Genomic DNA, 17,008 nt, shown 5'->3' on the forward strand with positions numbered 1-17,008 from the left:
TAGTTCTAATAATCTTTTGAGTAAACTTATGTCATTAACTAAAAGCCTACCTTGTATGTTTCATTTGTCAGAATGATTAAAAAAAAAAAAAGTATGTGTTAATATGTCAAGGGACCTTAAACAAAACATAGCTTGACTAGCTAGAATGTGCTCTTTCAGGTTTTACCACATTTAAAAGAAAGTGTTGTTTAATTTGCTCTGATGCATTGTAATCTTGTGTAAGATTATTGGGCGTGATAAATGATAAATGCCACCAGGAGTGCACCTGTGGTCAAAACTTATTAGCCTGCTCTAGCAAGGGAGAGCTCACGCCAGATGAAGTATGAGGTATCTCGGTAAGAAAAGAGCAAGTGCTTTAAAGGGATTTGGCTTGGGCTGAATAATTCTAAGGAAAGACTAGGGGAAGTAGAACAGATCTGGATTGGATATTGTCATCACTTGAGGTCAGTTTGGTAATTAGGTGCTTCAGCATTCCATTTGGGAGGAGTGAGGCAGGGCTGGGTTCTCTTCGTACTGGCCATGCTACTAATCTGTTAGGAAATCATAATATGATTATCAGTGGGGTTGCTTTCACTTTCTGAGTCCCTCCTTTTGGCCAGATTCAGGGTATTCAGATCATTGTTCAATGAAATACAGATCTTTACCATTGCTAGGAGATAGGAGATTATTAAGACAACCTCATCTGTTGTTGGACTGGAGTCAGTTCTTTATGTATACCTTTTGTTATTGTTTTAAGGTTAGCTGTTGAGTCATCTGAACGAAAAATGGCTGTACGCATTTAAAGTTCTGGAGGTCACATTTGAGTAATTTAACACTGACAAATGCTGAGAGATTATTAACAGAGTTTGTATTCCACTTCTAAGCCAAGAGCCACGGTCCCTAAGTGTGGTTTTGGTGCTGACAGAAACTTTCCTAAGTATGACATCATAGGGGTATCAGTCCTGTTTACTATTTTTAGTTTACTATTTAAAGAGTTGCTTAGTAGTTGAATATAATTGCCCAGGAACTAGAGTAAGCTGAGTTGCACCCAAAAGAAAGTGGCTACAATCTCAACCATTGGTTTGATTGCATATTTTAGTAAAATCACGAGCAAATTGTATCCTGACAATAGACTCATACACACAGTGACTAGGGATGCACAAAGCAATATTATGGGTAAGGTCTTATAGATATCGTTGTTGTAGTTAACAGGTGCCTGTTAACAATTCAGAAATTTAAACCAGAGGAAAGAAAATAGCTTAGAAGCATGATAATCTATGGTTCTGGCCATCTAGATCTTTGTTCCATGGGTCCTGAGTAGAAGCTGTCTCTTTCATTCCTCTTGATCCAGAAGTCTTGGGTAGAAGCTATATCTGTCTCTAAGGTCATCTTCTTCTGGAAGATTCTTAAGAATCTTTAGTTTGAGGTTGACTGGGACAAACCTTTAGTAATTTGAGGATCTGTTGCGGTGCTACAATTCAGAGCCAAGGTGTTTTACTGCTGCATTAGTTGTTAACAGAATCTGGCAAAGTCATTGGAGTGTATTCAAGTGCAGTCTTTGTCTAATGATGCTTCAAAAATAGCCAGACACCTAATCTACTACCATATACAGCTGATTAAGTACCTAGCAAAGGAAGATAGTTGTTTCCATCAATGATAAGATTCAGCAGCCCTGGAAAGTTATTATCTTAACTAGAATTAATAGAATGGAAAACACTGGATCATCTATTGGCATACAATACACAGATTCAGTCAGTAGTTATGCAGGGAGTTAGACATACTATGAATAGTGGGGAATTTGACAAATCCTTTAGTTTCTATCAAGTGTACCTTGATTGTCCATGATTAATAAGGATATTGAAATCTAGAAACAAAAACCAATTTGAAGTAGTTATTGTATCAGTTTTTATATATGAGCATGAGTTTGCCTTTTTTCAATTTAAAGTACATAACCATTGAAGATATATTCATTAATATTTTATTTGCATATAATTGATTTATAGAGCCCAAATTTCTCTTGTGATTTACCAAATAAATTAATGTAGCAATAAGAATTTTTATAATTTTGAATTAAATAACACTGTAGGAATGTTGGCCAAATCTAATTATTTCTATTATCCTTCCTTTTTTAAGGTAAAGGAATAAATCTTTGTGTTACCTCATGGCCATTCCAGAAAATTTAAAGATGTTTTAGGCGTAAAATACGTTTTATTAGCTTTGTTACTCTGAATTTGGGACCTAAGTCTAGGAAAGTTTTAAATGATACAATTGGTAACCTGAGTCATGATATCCAAGGTAAGAAATAGTTATAGGCAGTTTTTGAAAATAAAGCAAGAACAGTCAGGTGCGGTGGCTCATGCCTGTAATCCCGGAACTTTGGGAGGCCAAGGCAGTTGGATCGCCTGAGGTCAGGAGTTCGAGACCAGCCTGGGCAACATGGTTAAACCCTGTCTCTACTAAAAATACAAAAATTAGCTGGGCGTGGTGGTGGGTGCCTGTAATCCCAGCTACTCGGGAGGCTGAGGCAGGAAAATCACTTGAATCCGGGAGGTGGAGGTTGCAGTGAGCCAAGATTGTGCCACTGCACTCCAGCCAGGGTGACAGAGCCAGACTTTGTCTCAAACAAAAATAAAAAGGAAGAAAATAAAGCAAGAACAATAATTGTTAGGACCTTTGATTGTTTTCAATAATGAAATTTTATTAAAAATGATTTAAAATATGGCTAAGGCCCAAGAATGTATATTTAAGAGCCATTTTTTTTTTTTTTAAACTTTTGCTTTCTTTCCCTAGTTGGAAATACTATGGTCATTAAAAATACCAAAGATACCACACCAAAGCAGCTTAGGCTGTTCATTTAACATCTCGAAAGCATTCGAACCAAACTGGTTTATTATGTTGCACAGCCACTAAGATTTTATGTCATAGTCCAGCATTCTCACTGACTTTTCCCCCTTAAATAATCGTTATACCTCAGCATGCAATGGCAGTTGTTTGTGATCTTACACATTATCACATATTTAAGATAATTAAATCTTAGACCTACACATTAGCCTTTAGGTAATTCACAGTTCTTGCTATATAACTAAACACAGTGATTATGATTATTTCAGCTGTTTTGTTTTCCTTAAAGCATGTCTTTTTCCATGAAAGAAGTAGTGTACTACTTTACAATCTGATGCAAGCTCTGTGATCTGGTTGACTATTTCAGAATATTTTTCTGTCATTGCAACTGAAAATTTAATTCTCCAGAACAGGCTCCTACACAGAGCTTAAACCTTAAACCACATCTGTTGACAGTGTAATCAGTATATAATGATTTTATACAATGCAGAGCTAGTCTAGAACTTCTAGCTTGCAAAACTCATTTTGAGAGGACCAAAGGTCTCCTGATTCCTGATCCCTTTCTAAGTAATTTGTTACCTATCCCCACTGGAAGCTTGTAAAATGTAAAATGTACTGTTTGTCTCCGCTTTTCTGAAATACGTAGATATTGTATCTTGGGGTAGGCCTATTTTCATTTATTTGTGATGGGAATTTGGTAGACCCTTCCAGTTTTGGAAATTATGTCTTTCAATTTGGAAGTTTTCTTAAATTGCTTGTACTGCTCCTCCAATTTTCCTATTTTTCTTTTGCCCCTCTCTCACTTTGTCTCTTACTATTCTGTTTTAGGATATCTCCTCTACTTTGTTTTCCATTCAGCCATTTCTACTTCTAGCAGTATCTTATAGTCTCAATTCTCTGCCATTGCATGATTTTGCTATGTAAGTCTAATTGGTTCTTGGCTTTCTTCACTGTCAACTTCTGATTTTGTTTTCTTGAATCCTCTTAATCAGCTACTTTTTGTCCATTTGCTTTCTAGTTTCCACATTTTTATGCTATCTTTGATCTCAGTTTTTATCCTTATTGTCCTTATGTCTTTTAAAAATTCTCTTTACCATAGTTTAAGTAGAGTTTTAGGAAGCAGTATAGTTTGATTTGTGTGCTCCATACTCTCTTTTACCAAAACACTGCTCAGTTTTTTAACCAATCCTTTGCAGCCATTTTATATTTTCATCCTACTCCTCCCATCTCTTAAAGGTGAATTTTCATCATGGTCCTCTTATTTTTGGTTTTCTTACACAACACGTTTTCCCTCAGCTTTATTTTGTTAATACAATATTTTCTTCTTAACTTGTTTTGGACACTCTACACACTTCTTTTGAGACAGGTGGCATAAAATATCCCCTATCTTACGTTGCCTATTTCTGCTTTTGTCTTTTTTTTGTTTTTTTTTTGTTTTTTTTGAGACAGAGTTTTGCTCTTGTCGCCCAGGCTGGAGTACAGTGGCAGGATCTCGGCTCACTGCAACCTCTGCCTCCTGGGTTCAAGCAATTCTCCTGCCTCAGCCTCCCAAGTAGCTGGGATTACAGGCACCCACCCACCACCACGCCTGGCTAATTTTTTGTATTTTTAGTAGAGACGGGGTTTCACCACGTTGGGCAGGCTGGTCTCAACCTCCTGACCTCAGGTGATCCGCCCGCCTCGGCCTCCGAAAGTGCTGGGATTACAAGCCTGTGCCACTGCGCCCGGCCACCTATTTATAAAATCTTATCTGTCCTCAGGGCTGTTACTGGTAGCCATTTATTTTGTGGCATGTTTAGTGATATTAAACTACTTGCTGCTAGTCTTTACTGTTCTCTGAGCATGGCAGACCCTTTCCATGCTTCTACAGTTTTGTATATACTGTTTCCACATCCTGGGGTGTCTCATGTAACTACTGATTTATTTCCCCAGGGCCTCCCTCTCTTCCTGACAAACTTTTTGAGGCTTTTTGTGTGTGTGCACGCCCAAATTTATGAGTTACATGAGAACATTTGTTACATGTATATAATACGTTGTGATCAAATCAGGGAATTCAGGAAGTCTATCATCCAACTACAGTACATTTTTGTTAATTGTAGTCATCCCACTCTGCTGTCAAATGTTCAATTTATTCCATTTATTTATTTTTTGTATGAGACAGAGTCTCTGTCGCCTAGGCTGGAGTGCAGTGGCACAATCTCAGCTTACTGCAACCTCTGTCTCCTGGGTTCAAGTGATCCTCCCGCTTCAGCCTCCCTAGTAGCTGGGACTACAGCTGTGCACCACCATGCCTGACTAATTTTGTATTTTTAGTGGAGGCAGGATTTCACCATGTTGGCCAGGCTGACCTCAAACTCCTGACCTCAAGTGATCTGCCCGCCTTTTCCTCCCCAAGTGCTGGGATTACAGGCGTGAGTTACCATACCCGGCTGAATTTATTCCTTTTATCTTACTGTATGTTTATACCCTTTAACCACTTTTCGTTCACCCTTTTGCCTCCTACTTACTTTCCCAGTCTCTGTTATCTATTTTTTCACTCTTCTTTCACGTGTTCAATTTTTTTTTTTTTAAACTCCCACAGGTTAAGTGAGAACATGCAATATTTGTCTTTTTGCATCTGGCTTATTTCACTTAAGCTATTTCCGCCATGTTAACCTCCAGTTTTATCCATGTTGCTGCAAGTGGCATGATTTCCTTCTTATTTGTGTGTGGTTGAATAGTATTCTATAGTGTATATATACCACATATTCTTTATCCAATCATCTGTTGATGGACACTTAGGTTTATGTCTATCTTTGCTATTGTGAATAGTGCTGCTATAAGCATGTGAGTGCCGGTATCATTTTGATATATTGGTTTCTTTTTGTTTTAGTCGATACTCAGTAGTCAGATTGCTGGATTGAATGGTATTTCAATTTTTAGCTTTTTGAGAAATTGCCATGCTGTTTTCTATAGTGGCTGTGCTAGTTTGCATTCCCAGCCACCACGTGTAAGAGTTCCCTTTCTCTGTGTCCACACCAACATCTGTTATCTTTTGTCTTTTTAATGAACGCCATCCTCACTGGCATAAGATGGTATCTCCTTGTGGTTTTGATTTGCATTTCTCTGATGATTAGTGATATCGAGCATTTTTTTCACATAACTGTTGGCTCTTTGTATGTCTTCTTTTGAAACATATCTATTCATGTCCTTTGCCCACTTTTTAATGGGATTATTTGGTTTTCTCCTGTTGGGTTGTTTGAGTTCCTTTTATATTCTGGGTGTTAGTCCCCTTAGATGAATAGTTTTCAAATATTTTCTTCCATTCAACAGGTTGTCTCTTCTATGCTATTTCTTTTGCTGTGCAGAAGCTTTTTTGTGTAATAAAGTCTCATTGTCTGTTTTTGGTTTTGTTGCCTGTGCTTTTGAGGTCTTAGTCATAAATTCTTTGCCTAGATCTTCTGCATGTGGCTATCTAGTTTTCCCAGCATCATTTATTAAAGAGGGTGTCCTTTTCCTTGTTACAAGTTTTTGTCAGCTCTATCAAAGATAAGTTGGCTATAAATATGTAGCTTTATTGCTGAGTTCTTCATTCTGCTCCATTGGGCTACTTACCTGTTTTTGTACCAATACCATGCTGTTTTGGTTATAGCCTTGTAATGTGTTTTGAAGTCAGGTAATGTGATGCCTCCAGCTATGTTCTTTTTGTTCAGGATTGCTCTTGACTATTGGGGCTCTTTTTTGGTTCCATACAAATTTTAGGATTATTTCTTCTGACTCTGTGAAGAATAACATTGGTATTTTGATAGGGCTTGCATTAAGTCTGTAGATTTGGGCAGTATGGTCATTTTAACAATATTGATTCTTCTGATCCATGGGCCTGGGATGTTTTTCTTTTTGTTTATGTCATCTTTAATTTCTTTTAACAGTGTTTTGTAGTCCTTCTCATAGAGATTTCCATATTCCTAGTTAAATTTACTCCTAGGTATTTTAATTTTTTTCTAGCTTTTTAAGTGAGATTGACTTCTTGATTTCTTTCTTGGTTGGATCATTTTTGGTATATAGAAACAATACTGACTTTTATACGTTGATTTTGTAACCTGCAACTTTACTGAATTTATTTGCCAAAGCTAAGAGTTGTTTTTGGTGGAGTCTTTAGGTTTTTTTTTTAATACAAGATCATTTGGGAGACTGAGGTGGGCGGATCACTTGAGGTCAGGAGTTCGAGACCAGCCTGACCAACATGTGAAACCCTGTCTCTACTAAAAATACAAAAATTAGCCAGGCATGACAATGTGTGCCTGTAATCCCAGCTACTCAGGAGGCTGAGGCAGGACAATCACTTAAACCCAGGAGGCAGAGGCTGCCGTGAGCTGAGATCATGCCACTGCACTCCAGCCTGGGCGACAGAGCAAGACTCCATATAATACATACATATATATATGTGTATATATATAACCATATCATCAGCAAAGAGAGACTGTTTGACTACTTTTGAATTTTGAGGCCTTTTATTTCTTTCTCCTGTCTGATCACTCTACCCAGGACTTCCAGTGCTGTGTTGAATAAGAGTGGCGAAAGTGAGCATCCTTGTCTTCTTCCAGTTCCTGGAGGAAAGGTTTTCAACTTTTCCTCATTCATATGATGTTAGCTGTGGGTTTGTCATATATGACCTGTATTATTTTGAGCTATATTCCTTCTATGCCTAGTTTGTTAAGTATTTTTATCAAATTTCTTAAGTCTTCAGAATCTAGTTTAAATAGACTTTCTGAAGCTTTCTCTTATCCAGCTTCAAACCTTGAACATACACTGCGTTGTCTCCTCTTTCTCTTGTGCTTAGAACACTATTCAGGTTGCACACCTCTCATCCAAAAATCAGAAATCCAAAATGCTACACAATCTGAAACTTTTTGAGCACTGGCCTGATGCCACAAGTGGAAAATTCCACATCTGATTTCATGTGACAGGGTGTAGTCAAATGCAGGTGTGTAACACACCATTGATTCAGTGTCCTCAAGGGAGAAAAGGTATTCTGGTGATGCTACTGTGCTGCTTAGGATTACCCTGAACACATTTTTTCACAATATTAATTATATGCCTTCTTTTTTTTTTTTTTTTTTTTTTTTTTTTGAGACAGAGTGTTGCTCTCGTCCCCCAGGCTGGAGCGCAGTGGTGCGATCCTGGCTCACTGCAACCGCCACCTCCCAGGTTCAAGCAATTCTTCTGCCTCAACTTCCTGAGTAGCTGGGATTGCAGGCGTCCGCTACCATACCTGGCTAGTTTTCGTATTTTTAGTACAGACAGGGTTTCATTATGTTGTTCAGGCTGGCCTTGAACTCCTGACCTCAGGTGATCTGCCTGCCTTGGCCTCCCAAAGTGCTGGGATTACAGGTGTGAGCCACCGTGCCCGGCTGATATGCTGTATTTTTTTTACTATCAAGTACTTAAGTGTAAGAAAATAATTAGTTACTAGTAGCATATAAATTTAGAGTCATGGATGATGGTGATGCCAAGCAACCACAGATGGTCCACAGGAGTGGCAGAGATAGTGAAACTTTTGCTTTCTGATGGTTCAGTGTACACAAACTTTGTTTTACGCACAAAATTATTTTAAATGGTATATAAAATTACCTTCAGGCAATGTGTATGTGGTGTATATGAAACATAAAATGAATCCTGTGTTTAACTTGGATCTCATTCCCAAGATACCTCATTATGTATGGGCAAATATTCTACAATCTCCTGGAAATCAGAATTTCGAAACACTTCTCATCCCATGCGTTGCAGATGAGGGATACTCAGTCTGTATCATAACCATTCATTTAATCTACTTCCCTTGGATCATTACTGACACTAGTGAACAAATCTTTTTCATCTCCTTTGTGTCTTTTACTAAAAAAATGTGTGGATGGAGAGATAAATTTGCCATGTAAACCACATGGCAGTATTATATTATGTTATAATTATGTTAGGTGATTTTTCAAGAGGAGGTTGCCTTTTTTATAATCAAATATCTTTTTTTTTTTTTTTTTTTTTTTTTTTTGAGACGGAGTCTCGCTCTGTCGCCCGGGCTGGAGTGCAGTGGCCGGATCTCAGCTCACTGCAAGCTCCGCCTCCCGGGTTTACGCCATTCTCCTGCCTCAGCCTCCCAAGTAGCTGGGACTACAGGCGCCCGCCACCTCGCCCGGCTAGTTTTTTGTATTTTTTAGTAGAGACGGGGTTTCACCATGTTAGCCAGGATGGTCTCGATCTCCTGACCTCGTGATCCGCCCGTCTCGGCCTCCCAAAGTGCTGGGATTACAGGCTTGAGCCACCGCGCCCGGCCAAAATATCATTTATAATTTATTTGGTATTATTTTTCTTCATTGCACATTTCTTTCTAATAATATACTTTTATAAAGTAAAAAACATATAATTACTTGGAGTAGGGGAGAAGACTGATTGAATATGAGAATTTTTTTAGTTCACAGAGAAGAAATTGTCATATACCACCTTGGGCATTTTTAAACAAGAGAAAGTGGTGGATATTAAGGAGGTGAATGGGTAAATCTTTAGTTTAAATTATTTTCTTTCCCAGCACTCTCTTTCTTAGTAGGGGGTTCGATTCTAGGATGTAATTCTTAAACAGTAGATATAATAGAATGTGTTATACCCTTGGATTGACCATCTGGTTAAATCAATAACCCTGCCCATGAAAGTGTCTAATAGACTATTCTGATTCCAGTTTTGTTTTATTTTTATGTCCTTCTTCTTTCTTTCAGAAACCGTTCAGACAGTGAACATTAAGTACAGATCCTCTTAATGTCTTTTTCATATAATGAGTACCAATGATGCTTTACTATATATGCTGTAAAACTGATGGTCATGAAACAAATTTTTTTCCAGAAAAATAATGTTGTAATTGTGATTTCTTTTCCCAAGTAAGGATTTGGTATAAAATATGTTGTAAAAACAAAGATAAAGCAATGTTACGTTTTAGTAATAATTTAAAATAACCAAGTATTAAATTGACTTAAATTAATTGATTTTATAAAGGCTTAATTTGTTCACTGAAACTATCTCGCTACTGAAGTCCCCAGTCCTACCACCTCTGCCCTTCATGTACTGAAAGTATATGACCTCATTGCCACTTTCAGAACAAAAATGAACGCATCAAAATGGGAACTCCCCCAGCTTTTTGCCTCTGAACCAACTTCTTTCCATTTGTATTCTTTCCTTTATCTGTCCTTTCTTCCTATTACAATGGAATAGATGTTTCTCCTTCAAGCCAGAGAGCAAAGACCCAGAAAGCTTGTTCTCTGGATTTTTTTTCTCCTCTCCTGTATTATCAGCTCTTTCTCTGGGTTCTTTCTGTCAGTGCTAATCATACTCAAGTGTCTTCCATCTTAAGAAATAATAACTCTTTAACCTTGTGTATTACTACAGCACCTGCCTTGTTTCTCACTTTCAAAGAATTGCTTACATATGTTGTCTTAGTTTACGTGTGTCTCGTTCACCCATCAGCCTTCTGCAACATAGACCCTGCCACCACATTGCTGTAACTATTTTTGCCTACTCCACTATCCATTGTTGACTTAATCGTTGCTAAATTCAGTAGATACTTTTCAGTTCTTAACTTACTAGACCTCTCTGCAGATTTTTATACTATTTGCTATTCTGCCCTTTTTGAAAATCTTTTTCTTGACAGTCCTTCTCTTTGCTCTCATTGAACCTACTCTTACGGCTTCGATCACTGCATCATGCTGATTCCAGTAAATCTGTATCTTCAGCTTGCTCTTGAGCTGTAGTGTTTATTCCACTTGCCAGCAGCTGTGCCCACTTAGATGTCTCACTAGTCCCCAAAACTCACAGAATGGAGCTATCACATACTACCTGTTCCCTCAAAGCTTTTCCTCCTACCTGGTTTTTTATTTCAGTGAATAATGCTGTCATTACTTGTTGCCTGTGGAAGAAATCATTGTCTTTAACTTCTTCTTCCTTACCCACAATAGTCAATCATAAAGGACCCTGCTTCTTATCTGTCTGTTCTCTGTAGTAACCACCCTTCTGCAATAGCCATCATCATCTCTCACTGAATAATTTTAATACTAATTATTTGTAACTGTTCTCTGCTTCCTGTCCTTACTTACTCCCACTAAGCATTCACAAGGCAGCTGAAGATACATTTTCCAGATAAAATATAATTGATATTCTGTTGCTTAATAACAACAACAACGACAACAACAGCAACAAAAAACCTTTAAAGGAGCCCTTCTTGTTGTTCTTGGCATGAAAAGACTTTTGTGTTGTGGTTCCTGATTTTATCCCCAGCCTCATCTCCAGTTGTATACAGTATCCAGTCTCCCTCAATTGCTTTTTCTCTTGCCTCATGTGACTGCCCCTCTCTTAACTCACACACACACACACACACACACACACACACACACACACACTCATTATCAAGTGATCAAAGTGTGATCCTGGAAACCATGGGTGTCTATATCCTTTCATAGGGTCTGTAAGGTCAACACTATTTTTGTAATAATACTATGATATTATTTGCTTTTTCATTCTCATTCTGATGAATGCCAGTGGATTTCTTTCAGAGATGATCCAACATGTGATGATGCTATTCCATTGCTCTGGTGGCTGGTGGATATAAACTTAGGTAGTTTTAAAAGTTCCCATTTCAAAATTTGTATAGGGTATATATTGATAGATATAATAAACCAAAGCTCGTCAGGGTCCACAGTAATTTTCAAGAGAATAAAGGGATTCTGGGACCGAAAGGTTTGAGAACAGCCATTTAGGCCTCAGATGGCATTTTCTCTGAGGAGGGTTGTTTTGTTTGTTTTTGTTTTTGTGTTTTGGGAGACGGAGTCTCGCTCTGTCGCCCACGCTGGAGTGCAGTGATGCGATCTTGGCTCACTGCAAGCTCCACCTCCTGGGTTCATGCCATTCTCCTGCCCGAGCCTCCCGAGTAGCTGGGACTACAGGTGCCCGCCACCATGCCTGGCTAATTTTTTTGTATTTTTAATAGAGAAAGGGTTTCATCGTGTTAGCCAGGATGATCTCGATCTCCTAACCTCGTGATCCGCCTGCCTTGGCTTCCCAAAGTCCTGAGATTACCGGCGTGAGCCACCACACCTGGCCTCTGAGGAGTCTTTGCTTGGGGCCTCCACCAAGTCCCCTTTGAGTAACCTTTTCTGTTGCACTTGCTGTATCATAGCACTTATCATATTGTGTTATGATGGGTTACTTATCTTTTTAAGCCAGTAGACACAGAAAACTTTCTAAAAGAAGGAACCTGTTGTATCCTCAGTACCTAGCACAGTTCTGGGTACGTAGTAAGTGTTCAATAAACACATGTTGCGCTAGTGTCTTTGAAAGTCTTTGGAGATGACCTAAATTATTTATTATCAAATTATGATTAACATGTTTTAAATTGTAACCATTTTGTGCCTTAGGGACACATTCATTTCTTAAGTTTTCTGACCCGTTAATATCTGAATAGGTTTTAGAAAGCAGGTTTTATTTTATATGTGTGTGTTATATTCTTATATTAGAGCAGAAGGAATCTATTAGTGGGAGTCAGAAGCTCTATATCTCAATCTGTGTCTTCCACAAGTAACTGTGGAGCCTTGGAAAAGTCTTTTTATTCCTTTGAAGCTAACTTCCCTCATCAAATAATGGGACTGGACTAGGTTGTCTAAAAAGTTTTTCCTTGTACAACATTGTATGATTATATTGAATGATGTCAAATGTGTATTGAACGTGATTTATATTTATTTATATTTTACTTTATAAAAATGCACATAAATATAGATTTATCTATATATTAAAATAACTTTGTTTTTACAGGAAGGATGATAAAGACTATGCTTTAAAACAAATAGAAGGAACTGGGATCTCTATGTCGGCATGTAGAGAAATAGCAGTAAGTGAAGTTCTTTTTATCATTATTATCCAACTGACTTATGAGTACCAACTATATAAGGCTCTGTATTGTATTTGTCATATTAATTGAAAATTAGTGAATATTTTTTATATCAACTATAGGAAAATATATTTATTAAGGAGAAGTAAAGGGAACATGTAGTTCTGTCTATGTAAACTCTTTATTTGGGGTAAAGTAAATTTCAGTTGTTTATATAAATACATACTTTCCCAGTAGCTGTCACTGATAGTAAAGGGTCCAGTTATTTCATTGAGAGCAGTAAAAGTGGCATGTTAGTCCATATAAAATTACTATTTTTATTTTAATAGAATGAAACTTATGTCATTAGTTATGTCAAATTAAAATGAGGTTGTATTATTTGCTTTTCATTGCTTGTATCTGTTCATTTGAGTATGTAAATATTCATGCATTTTATTTTGGAAGCATAGTTTTCCATATTGTGATTAGAATCTCATTTTTATTCCAAAGGGAAGTAGTCTTTGGGTTAATGTGTTAATAATTATCCATACATTTAAACTGAGCATTACTTTTTGAGATTTTACTTCAGTTTTTACTGTTATAAAACTGTGGGTCCAAATGTGTCTTTTCTGGCTTTACACGGAATATTCTAGAATATATATTATAATCTTTGCTTTTGTTGCTCTCAGCCCTTCTATTATATTTAGCCATAATAGTCTGTTATGACCTGGAAATGTTAAACAATTTTGCAAGTTTACTAGATTCTGTACCAATGAGTCTTCAACTCAAGTAGGTAAAAATAATTTACACGGTGTTGAGGAAAAAGACTCATAAATCTAAGAACAGCTTGTCAAGTACTGTGATAGAATTATATGGGAATGGAGAAGGGTGTACATCTAAACTAAAGTAGAAAATCAAGGAAGTTCCAGGTTTGGGAACGCATGTAACAATTACCTTCATGAGGGAAGAATAGGGGTGAGATGGAGGATATTGTTAACCAAAGGTAGACCATGCTGGAAGATGTAGTTCTTTTAATTGATACATTTTGTATACTTTTCAATCTTGAGACCAGGTATCTGTATGTTAACTGTCAGTTATTCAACATCTGTTCTGTATATACTCGTCAGTTTTAAAGAGTTAAAAGCCATTGAACTATGGCCAGTGGTGTTAGAAGTCAGGATATTGATACCCTTGGAGGGAATACAGAGCTTCAGGGTGCTAGTAATGTTCTTTGATCTTGCTCTGGGTCTAGTTACACGGGTTATATATGTGACAGTTCATTGAGCTGTGTACTTAACTGTTCACATGCTTTTCTCTTGTTTATTAGTCTTTAACAAAATGTTTTTTATTAAAAAAATCACAAAACTCAGTTCAGAAACAGATATTATCTTTGCATATATCATGATAACCATAAATGCACTTAAATACAGAAAGAAGTATGAAAGCCTACTTTTAATGTACTTGATCATGGTTCTTCAATCTAAGATGAGCAGAAATGTTTAATTTTTATGAAGTTCTTACTTACTAATTTTTCCTTTTATGGCTATTTTCTGTATGTGGCTGAAGAAATCTTTACCCACTGATTGTGAAAATATTTCCCAATATTTTCTTCTAAAAGCTTTATAGTTTTAAAATTTCTAGTCTATGATATACTCAATTAATTTTTGTTTGTGGTGTGATACAGAGTTTGACTTCCCCTTCCTATATGAATGTACAGTTGTAGCATCATTTTTGGAAAACATCCTTTGCCATAGAATTTCTTTGGCACCTTTGCAAAAAAAAGAAAGTAGGCCGGGCGCGGTGGCTCAAGCCTGTAATCCCAGCACTTTGGGAGGCCGAGACGGGTGGATCACGAGGTCAGGAGATCAAGACCATCCTGGCTAACCTGGTGAAACCCCGTCTCTACTAAAAATACAAAAAACTAGCCGGGCGAGGTGGCGGGCGCCTGTAGTCCCAGCTACTCGGGAGGCTGAGGCAGGAGAATGGCGTGAACCTGGGAGGCGGAGCTTGCAGTGAGCTGAGATCCGGCCACTGCACTCCAGCCCGGGTGACAGAGCAAGACTCCGTCTCAAAAAAAAAAAAAAAGAAAGTATACATTTGGACTCTATTTCGTTCCATTGTTCTCTCTGTCCAGCCTTATACCAATAGATTACTCTACCTTTCTAGCAAGACTTGAAGCCAGGTGGTATAAGGCCACCAGCTTTATTCTTTGTCAGAATTGTTTGGGGTATTTTAGGTTCTTTAGCATTATCATATAAATTTTTACATCTGCTAATTAGTTTTTTTTTCAATGCTTGTTGAGATTATAACTTGGATCCATTCAAAGAATAATAGTATTGAGACTTTCAAGCCAGCAGAAAGATATACTTTCCATTTTATTTATTATTTATTTATTTACTTAAAAATATATATATGGTGTGGTATATATCCTGAGACATTTCTAAATTCACTGGTAGGTTTTTGGCGATTCCTTGGGATTTTTTCTACATAATCATGTCATTTATGAATAGGAATACTTTTACTTTTTTCCATATTTCTGCTTTTGTTTCTTTTTTTTCTCTTACTGAATTGGTTAGGCCATCTCACACAATGTTGAATAGAGGTGAGAGCCGGTGTCTTTGATTTATTCCCAACTGTGAGGAAAATGTTTCCACTTCCACTGTTCAGTGTAATGATAGCTGTGCGTTTTTCATAGGTGCTATTAATCAAGTTTAGGAAGTTATATTGCTAGTTTCCTAAGAATTTTTTTCATAAATGATATTGAATTTTATCAAATGCTTTTTTCTACATGGATAAAAACAACCATATAATTCTTCTCTTATTCTGTTAATTTGGTACAAAATATTTTATTTTCTTTGTGAAATTTTCCTTTTATCTATGAGTTATTTAGAATTATATTGCTTAATTTTTAAACATGTGAGGTATTTCTAGATAACTTACTGTTACTGATCTAATTTATTTTCATTGTTGTCAGAGAAAAGAGACCTTGTATTTTAGAGATACATACTGAAATATTTATAGGTAAAATGATACAATAACTGGAATTTACTTCAACGTAATCCAGGGTTGGCTGGGAGGGTGGATGTTAGTATAAGTAAATCAAGTTTGGCTGTGAGTGGCTGGTGGTACATAGGGGTTTGTTTTAATATTCTGTTTTATTTAGTTTGGAAATTTGTATAACAAAAAGTTAAGAATGAAATAATTCCCATTTTTTCTGGCAAGTTTTTATCAGGCCTTCCTCTTTCCGTTTTTTAATTCTTCCTCGAAAAAGTCCTGTGTCCCCAGCATTCACCTCCATTAACTCTCTATGATTACACCTGGTTTGTTTCTTCAATATAACACTCATTACAAATGCAATTATGAGGGGCTCTTCTCATCTCTGTGCTTGGTTACTTACTTTGTCATCTGTTCCGCCAACCCTCTAGACTGCAGCGCATTTCTTCCCCAGTGTGTGTTAGGTGTGGTGTATAGTCCTTGCTCTGTAAGTAAGTGTAGAAGGGAGGGGAAGAAGAAGGAACTCTGAGAATTTCTTCTAAAAGCAAAGAGCATCGCATATCTTCATCTTCATGTTTTTGTGAGTGGTTTGTCTTATACGTTGTCGGAATTTCCTATGAGCCGTAATTCCATTAGTGTAGACATTTTTCAAACTGCATATAGGGGGATCATCAGTGTTCCACAAGGCTGCCTTACAGTTGCGATGGGGAAGCAGCGGTAAAGCTGTGGACTTTACTTTTCTACTCACCTCTACTTTAACCTAAGCATACCTCAGTTTTTTTTCTTTTTTGAGACAGAGTCTTGCTCTGTGGCCCCGGCTGGAGTGCAGTGGCACGATCTTGACTCACTCACTGCAACCTCCACCTCCCAGGTTCAAGTGATTCTCCTGCCTCAGTCTCCTGAGTAGCTGGGATTACAGGTGCATGCCATCACGCCCAGCTAATGTTTATATTTTTAGTAGAGACGGGGTTTCACCATATTGATCAGGCTGGTTTCAAACTCCTGACCTTGTAATCCACCCATTTTGGCCTCCCAAAGTTCTGGGATTACAGGCATGAGCCATCGTACCTGACCAAGCATACCTCAGTTTTTATCAATTTGCAAGAATTTGGTTGAAAAAGGCTTCACAGGTTTAATTATATTTAAATAATTTGGAATTGTTTTCCTTATTTTTTTTTAACAGTGATTTCAAGTCAACTGTCACCATACTCATGTTATAAATTTAGAATTTATTTTTATCTTTGCTATATTATGAAATTTTAATGTTAGAATGCAATATAGTTTTGTGAATATTAGGCTTTTTAAACCCATTTTCTCACC

At 37.2% G+C, this 17,008-nt stretch overlaps 1 protein-coding gene across 3 annotated transcripts in view; it reads left to right on the plus strand.

The window, feature by feature from the left end:
• The window catches only part of CDK8 (cyclin dependent kinase 8), a 152,175-nt gene that overhangs the window by 68,736 nt on the left and 66,431 nt on the right, over window positions 1-17,008 (plus strand). For all 3 annotated transcript variants that reach the window (XM_030922241.1, XM_010360186.2, XM_010360187.2), the window contains exon 2: window positions 12,640-12,715. Coding sequence is in view for 2 of the 3 variants with exons in the window: in XM_010360186.2 (XP_010358488.1) it covers window positions 12,640-12,715 (76 nt within the window). In the remaining variant the exon portion in view is untranslated. The remainder of the gene's footprint in view (window positions 1-12,639; window positions 12,716-17,008) is intronic.

The sequence above is a fragment of the Rhinopithecus roxellana genome, chromosome 18, assembly GCF_007565055.1.
Source record: "Rhinopithecus roxellana isolate Shanxi Qingling chromosome 18, ASM756505v1, whole genome shotgun sequence".
In the NCBI taxonomy this organism is placed as follows: Eukaryota; Metazoa; Chordata; class Mammalia; order Primates; family Cercopithecidae; genus Rhinopithecus; species Rhinopithecus roxellana.